Source organism: Rhipicephalus sanguineus, chromosome 10 (assembly GCF_013339695.2).
Source record: "Rhipicephalus sanguineus isolate Rsan-2018 chromosome 10, BIME_Rsan_1.4, whole genome shotgun sequence".
Lineage (NCBI taxonomy): Eukaryota > Metazoa > Arthropoda > Arachnida > Ixodida > Ixodidae > Rhipicephalus > Rhipicephalus sanguineus.
Genome location: NC_051185.1, coordinates 47,613,747 through 47,621,636, shown reverse-complemented (window position 1 = coordinate 47,621,636; position 7,890 = coordinate 47,613,747). Strand labels below are relative to the sequence as shown.

At 44.2% G+C, this 7,890-nt stretch overlaps 1 protein-coding gene across 2 annotated transcripts; it reads right to left on the bottom strand.

Annotated features, from left to right (window-relative positions):
- Positions 1–2,104: 2,104 nt before the first annotated feature.
- On the bottom strand, positions 2,105–7,720 carry LOC119371821 (40S ribosomal protein S21). 2 transcript variants are annotated; one of them, XM_037642283.2, is made up of 6 exons: positions 7,667–7,720; positions 7,505–7,584; positions 7,321–7,384; positions 6,435–6,506; positions 2,212–2,267; positions 2,105–2,147 (listed from the first exon to the last, which is right to left on the bottom strand). In XM_037642283.2, exons 2-6 carry the CDS (start codon positions 7,552–7,554, stop codon positions 2,138–2,140), a joined length of 252 nt encoding a protein of 83 aa, XP_037498211.1. In that variant the 5' UTR covers positions 7,555–7,584; positions 7,667–7,720; the 3' UTR covers positions 2,105–2,137. The 2 variants fall into 2 exon arrangements, with proteins under 2 accessions (XP_037498211.1, XP_049275603.1); XM_049419646.1 differs by having other exon boundaries at positions 7,505–7,691.
- Between the last annotated feature and the right edge of the window lie 170 nt (positions 7,721–7,890).

Genomic DNA, 7,890 nt, shown 5'->3' with positions numbered 1-7,890 from the left:
AGGCGCAATATAGAAAATGCTTTACAAATATCCAGATATCAAGAAATAAAGTTACAAATAATCCCATTCTTGCTGTAAACGTAAAATAGCTGCCTGAACGAAAACATGGTAAGAAATTTAAGAATATGCAAGTGTAATCTGTCAATCACTTCAGAAAATTGTTCAATTACAGAGATGTGTTCTGTACCTAGCCTGAAAAAAGTGCAACATGCGATAATATATATATATATATATATATATATATATATATATATATATATATATATATATATATATATATATATATATATATGTATATATATACTAGGTGTTTCGGAGACAGCTGCGTGCACTCATGCGTCGGTCTTGTTTCTGTCTACAGGGATCGCTGAACGTCAGTATGAAACGTTCGTGCGAGATGCGTGCATTGCTTCAATTCTTCACCATACGACATGAAGTTTCAAACAACTCATTCTCAACTTCAGATGTTTTCACGGTTCTCGGTAGCATTCGCGCGGTTCAGAGACTTTACAAAAAGATGAACGAGTAGTTACATAAAATACAATTGTTTCCGCGGCAATTGAGTGTGCGTCAACAGGACACCCGACCACAATTTCCAGCTTTTTCCTGATGAGCTCAATATAGCGCCCACCACGCTTTCATGCTGAAACTCTGGAGTACTTAAACAGCGCGTCTGGTCATATCTTTAATAAATATAAAGCGATGACCAGGCGGGCAAAGCAAGCCTCTTTTGTGCCGCTGACGCGTGCAATCAGCTGCTCTGAGCTGAGAATCACGTTTGTTTTCGGGCGATCGCTCGTAACATTAAGTGAGGCATACACGATGTTGCACTATCATTTCATTTACCTTCGTTTTTCTTTTCTTTTAAGGCAGAAGAAGCCTTAGATGCCTCCTCAAACCAGAGAATTGACCGTCGGCGTCCCGCACCGCGAACACGAGTGACGCACAAAAATCACGTGATGACGTCACCGTGACGTATTTGTGACGCCATCAAATCATATGGTCGCTTTGCATTTATTGCTTCCGTGATCTGGAGCCGATCACGGAGGCAATGTAAAACAAGGTGAGGTGCAGAAAGCTTGCAATGCCTTCGATCCCGTGGGCAGTCCGAAGTCACGTTATGTGCAGAAAGCTTTCGGAGAGGATAAATGCATCGATTGACTAAAAGGAAGATGGCTTTCGAGCAGTCTCAGGCGAATCGCTTAAGGGACTCTGCTTTCTTTTCATGTATTTTTTCGCATACATTTTACCTATACGGTCGGTTCTTCAAAATGTATGGGTAAGTCTTACATGTTGACATACCGGTATTGGTGACATCCACGTTTTATCACCTGATGGGGACAAATCGTCAGAATTAATTCTGGCCGAAGAAAGTGGGTTTGCGCGCCACACATTATTGTTAGTCGTTACACAAATGGAAAAAATTTCAAGTTAGTGACGTCACGACGTATCGGCCATGTTAGGCATACATTCGTGCCCCTCCATGCCAATTTTCGTGTACACCAAGTGAACGAGACACGAATTACGTAATTTTTTACTTTTGGTACCGCGGCCACATTCAGCTTGGCACGAAAAGGCTTGAAACAGCAGAGCGTGGGAGGCAGCCTAGTAAAACAAATCGAACGCACGAAATAGAAGGAAGGGTATGAAGGGTACAAATGCGTTAGCATGAGCTAGCCATTTACTACATGCATACCTGCTATGTTCTCCTTGTTATCTCCAGTTTATTCTCTCCTGCAGGAAGTTTACGTTCGTCATTAAACACGAAAGCAAATTAAGCGCCTTCTTTCACGATGAAGTGTGCGCAGAATGTGGTCCTCAAACAGCCGCGCAAGTGCAGACTATTGCGGTGACAAACCAGCTGAAAGAAAATATATAGTACAAAGTCCCAGTTTCACAACGCCCAAACGCTTTCTGTGTGCGATGAGTCGCTGCAGTATTATGTTGCAGTGACGCAGTATTAAATATTGCCCAAATTCCCGAAATTTTGGCTAATAGCGGCCAGAATAGCGGCTTCCGCCACGGAGGAAGTCGATGCGGGGAGGTGTACAGTGACTCGAAAACCGCCATCCGAAAATGAAATCACACACAAAATACACTGCCATGGTGGTCACCAATGTTTATTTATGAGCTCCCATCAGTAGTCCCTGCAACAGGAAAAAAAAATTGTGTAAGACTTGCACTGCACCACCTTGACAATGTCATCCTTACTTTGGAATATAGCCATCCTTCTGCGCCAACCGCGTTATGCAGTCGTCAGACTCCCCCTGCCAAACAAAAAAGGTTGTTGCAACGTCAATAACACAGGTGGCAAAAAGCATTCAAGATGAACAGTAATCAAGATGGTCTTATAGTAGGGCTTGCCAAAGACTTATCCCTTTTTATGGCCTCCTTAAAAGTGGATGCGTGTTCATGTCAATGTCACGATCACGCGGCAAATATTGCTGCCATTTTTTATGGGCCCGGTAAACATGTGGCCAAAAACATCCCAGTAACAATTCAGGTAACAAGTTAGTTAATCTTGCAATAACGAAGTACCAGCGCTGAGAGACACCCATAACAGAGGACAGGTGCACACGAGCGCGCTTGTGCTAATGTGTCACCTCACTCGTGGGTGTCTGGGCTAGTACTTCCTTACTTTCGGATAACGCAGAACAATTCATAGGAAAATGGAGTTTAGAAATGGTCAAACAAAAATTGTTCTTGAAGCTGCTGTTGCGATAGGACCTCCGTTGTCATCAAGGTAGCAAATGCTGTCTTCATCAAGGCAGCAGCCTTGATGAAGCTTTCTTGTCAAGATGTTGGCTGCAGTGACATTTTTCATTTCAATATTGTTATTCACTAGTAAAGCAGCGGCATGCTCACACAATTAGCTACAACTCTTGAGAAATTTTAAATGTCTGTCAACAACTCAACAATAGCTAGGCACCTTGCGCTGAACACTGGCGTTAGTATGCACAAGGCTCGTGCTATCAGCGGCTAGTGCAATGCTCCTAGTGGAGAGAGTGGATGGTGATGGCATGTTTGCCTGGCTTCACCATCTCGCAGCCAAGTCAACAGCACACTGCTTCTCTTTGCTCATCAGACAAACCCTGTCAATGCAGCTATTTGTACTTCAAGAATATGTGAACTGATTTGCACAGTAGGAGGTAAAGAACACTCTGCTAAAAAGTTATAGATATATCTCGCCAGAGGCAGCAAATAAATACACACAAAAGCTGTGCTTTAAAGTCCGCAGGAAACTCTGCAGTAAAGATGGGACGTTTTTCCTCTTTTCAAAATATCTGCAAAGTACTCCAATGCCTGTCAGCTAAAATATGCATAAGTGTTTTTAGGCAAATCAATTTTTTTTTCTTCCAGGAAACTAACTTTAGAATAATTTTTCTGGCTTCGAAACCTATGCCAAAAATAAATTCCATCGATATAGAAAACGGTGACCGAGACAACCTGTCTGCTCTAAACTGGATTCACTATTACAATGGAAGCTCTGCTTGGGAGAAAGGCGACAGTGTGAACACAGCTCATTGGCTATGTCCATGGCTATAATCACTCCACTTATGATAGCGCACAACTTTGGTGTAAATTTTACTCGTGAAGCAACATCAACAAGGCAGGGCTTCTTTATGGTTCATTCAGCTCGACATCGTGAAAAGGACTGCTGTTCAACCAATACATCGTAATACTATGCCTTAGCAAGTTGTGGCTAAATTAAATCTATATTCTCTCCCCCACAGTTATGAAAGAACAGTGCGCACTGGTCTCTTGTGGCGCATACAGGTCTCTTGTTATTTTGTGCAGAGTTCTAGCGCCTCATTACTATTTTAAATGGGCCATGCAACACTTTTCTAAGTTATAATGAAATAGTCTCGCTAGTAACGTATGACGCTTCACGAATCGCATGGCGCAAAAATTTTTTGAATCCACCAAGTACAAGCAGAGTTACAGGGACGTATCGAATGCTTCAAGCGCTTTCTCCCCCTCATACCAGTGAGTGCACTGAAAGCCACGCAGGGAGGGGGATTACAAGGGGGAAAAGAAGGTGCGGCCCTTTGTCAGCGCACGTCATGACCTGGAACACTTTTTTTTTTCTTCAAATGCACGGCTGACTTTCAGTGTGATCATGAGCACGCACAAAAACATGTGGCAGCATCCCGTGGTGACCACGGCAACGGTTGAGCTCAAAATGTTCAGATCAGCCAATAGCGGTGACCAGCCCCCCCCCCCCCCCCCCCCCCCCCCCCCCCCGAGAAAAATTCCTGGCCACGGGCCTGGTGGTGACTTTGGGTACATGGCATCATTTGTCGAGAGAAGAGGATGCGATTTTCAGCTAGCTTTAAGAATTAATTGCAAATTCTACGCTGCATACTGCATTATGTTTGGCTCGCGTGTTCTCGGGAGCCTCGACTACCAATCAGCAGTGTTTCCTCACCTATCTTAAAAAAGTGTCGCAGGGCCCCTCTGTGGGAAAGGGGAAGGTAATTGTGGCATGTGCTGAAGCACGCACCTAAATAAACTGGGGCAGGTGAGCACGTATCTCTTTCCCTCTGGTGATCCCACGGAACAAATACGTTGATGATGAGTGAAGTGTTGTGGCGCAAGGGCCATGGATGGCCAAAGAGTGCCATGTCATTTATGTGGTGTTAGCGATGACCCATGATTACGATAACAGGGTGTATAATCGCTGTATAGAGGCCTAAAATCGCGCGCTATATAGAAGCGTAAAAGGTGTGTATAGAGTATAAAATTGTGGCAGTGATACGTGATGTGGTCTGTGGGTATGGAATGAATTACAAGTGAGCGTAGTATCTACAAGTGAGAGATGGGAAAAATAGCATGAATGCCTCCTCAAGGCCTTTGAGTCCAAAGGCAGGGGGGCAGGTGCTTTCTCTAATGTAGCTACCGCAGCAACAACCTCTTTTCAGAGGTCGTGCTACGGATTGCCTGGGTATACGACGTGAAAGCTACGGACTTTTTTCAAAAACACGAACAGTGACTGATGTTTAAAAATAAAAACCGGTTCCCTACCGATGAACATTGATGGGTGAAATGGTAGTTGTTGTCGGCAGGGTAATGGAAAGTCGTTTTCTAAGCGTGTCTAGTTCTTTACACTGGATTAAAAATGTGAAGCACAGTGAGTGCTTCACCACATCTCTCACACAAAGGTGGACCGCCACTGGACAAAAAGTATGTGTGCGTACTGTGTGTATGCCCTGTTCTTAGCCTGGTAAGTGTTACTTCTGTGCGGCGTGACTTTGATACTGGCGGCCAATTACCAAGTCACGGCTTGATAGCGTGCAGTTTATTTTGTGTGCCTATCCATGTGCTCTGCCTTTAAGCACTGAAGGAACAAATACGCAGCTGTTTTGGAACAATTATAGCACCACGAAAGAAGGGGCATGCGGTAGTAGCAGCTTATAAGAAAAATGTGCACACAAAGGTATCACTGGCATAATATTTGCACGTGTTCAACGTAAAAGAGTGTACCAATTGTGTAAAGCACCGTAGATGGATGAAAGGTGTAAATGCATAAACCCCTAAGACATTCCAGCAGCAAAAAGTTTGTACAGCTGGACTAGTCTGTGAAAACATGTTTAAAAGGGACAATCTAAAGTACTCATGGGTTAAAAGACGACATTGTTTTTTTTTTTAGTATAATGACTGCTATGAGCGATTGCTCGTGATCACCGCATCATGTCACTGCAAATCTGGTCGCTAAAGGTAATGTTGGCTCTCGTGTGAGTGTTCAGAGTAAAAATTATGCTGATATGACACAAATTGCAGATGCTGGAAACTAAAGCGTGGGCACTATTTAGCAATAAATCTTTGCAGTGATCAAATTTCTCGTACAAAAAATGCAACACAACAGACTGGAGAATAAACAGATAATTACAACACTACTTATGATGACTCGCACTATAAAATGCCCAGATCAACACACAACCAGAGAGTCGTTTTTGCTGCAGGGTATCAATTATAGGTTCCATAAATTTGGCACAATTATCCGCAGTCCATCAAAATTCGCCCCATGGGAAGTTATTTCTGCCGGCTAAATTGTTTAGTGCTTGCTTAGAGTTGCACGGGCACAAAAGGTGCAACACTAAGCAGGGAGCTACAGTGGTGAGGCGACACCACTGATTAACTGGACCGAAACGGTTGTAGCAAGCAAATGGCCACTTCAAAGCACTGGCACGTTAATTTCAACAACCTCGTTGTGCCGTGAATAGAGTTGCTTCTATCTCTGCAGTCGCAAAGTTTGTTTTATGAGCCAATGGTGGTGCGAGTAGATGTGAATCACACTGATCACGAGACACTCCAACGTGACAACAGGTGGGTCCCGCTAGGCGGCACGAATTTCACACCATGCAACCTCTGTCAATCACCAGTGTGAACAAGGGCTAAGAGCTTATGCAGATCATTTGCAATACTAAACTCACCATGCGGCGGATGGCACCGCAGATGGCGTAGGCCGTTGTTTCCCCGGTCGCACGGCCGGACTGCTCATCTACCTGGAATACAAATATACAAATGGCGACTAGGTAACATGGTTTAAAAAGAAAAAAATTTTCTTATAATTCCCTGTTAGCAATGCACCCTATTAGCTGGTAAGTACTCACAACATTACTGTCATGAACACAAATTAAATTACTCATCTCTAACGCGTACAGTCGGCGTCAAATGTTTATGAAGACGACTAGGTCTGAGAAAACTTAGAATTTCCCAAGAATTTGTGACTATTCGGTCGAAATGCAGAGTACTACATGTTAACGCGTTCTAGAACAGGCCGGAAATCAAAATTCATGACTGCAGGCCTGCCGAAGCAGCGGAAATATTCAGCCGTTTCTAACGCCTCGTGGTTCTGAAACTTATTACGCTGACTGTACAAGGTAACGCTACCCACCGTGTCTAGTGCCTAACACCAGCCGTTCACAAGTATGAGAAAACAAATGATTTAATTATCTGGTCTGACGCGCCGACGCCACATAAATACGAAGCGCGCAGTATTGGGTGGTTGAGAACTGATTTTGACCACATACGGTTCTTTGCAATACAAAACTCACCATAAGCAAAGCAAAGCGCACGGTTGTTCTAGCATTCTACCCCCGTTGAAATGCGGCGCCCTGGTCGGGAGACGAACCCGCGACGTCGTGTTTCGTAGCGCAACACCACTGACACCAAGTTACCGCGGTTGGTGCGCCCACGACTAACCCAGCACCACAGCACGCAGTGCTTACAGTTCCATAATCAACATACTGTAGAACACGCTCCCATGTGTAGATGCCTATTCAAAGCGTGTCGCAAAAAATGCTGCAAGCAACTTACAATTGCCAAGTTGATCTGGATGGAAGCATGGTCCTTGGCGTGGATGATGCGGTTGCTCGTGGAGCTGCAAAATGGTTTTTCGAAAATCAAATCTCAGTTCTAGCGTTCACAGTAGGGAATTCAGAGGACAACGCAACAAGTTACATGAGCGGCCGGCTGATGAGGATAGAACACGTGCACTCACCACTTGCGGGGAATGTACAGATCGACGTATTCTCCGGCCTCGTTCTGCATGGTTGGCTAACCTGAAGTTGCTCGCGAACACTGTCACAAAAAGAAAGACGCGGTTAAGCACCGTTTTCACGGCAAATATGCCACAAAGGCGCCGGCCGAAATTTCACGATACCTTCAGCAATGGCGTCAGCGTTGAGAAAGGACTGGGACTGATCGCATTCGTCGTGTGCGGCCGCTACTAAACTGTGGCGTTAGTAACAGAATAACTTTAAGCATGTTGTTTTTTGAGCCCTATTTTCTCTAAGTTCTACCATAAGAACTTTGCACCCATCTTTAGGTTTAACAAATTTGTAAATATAATTTAATGTTAGTTATTTATGTCGATTAGGCACAAGG

Coding starts and splice junctions, on each gene's coding strand:
- LOC119371821 (XM_037642283.2), bottom strand. CDS start 7,554: ATGCAGAACGAGGCCGGAGAATACGTCGATCTGTACATTCCCCGCAAG. Junction 7,385..7,504: donor CTGTACATTCCCCGCAAGTG/GTGAGTGCACGT, acceptor ACCATTTTGCAG/CTCCACGAGCAACCGCATCA. Junction 2,268..6,434: donor GCGGTGCCATCCGCCGCATG/GTGAGTTTAGTA, acceptor TTTGTTTGGCAG/GGGGAGTCTGACGACTGCAT.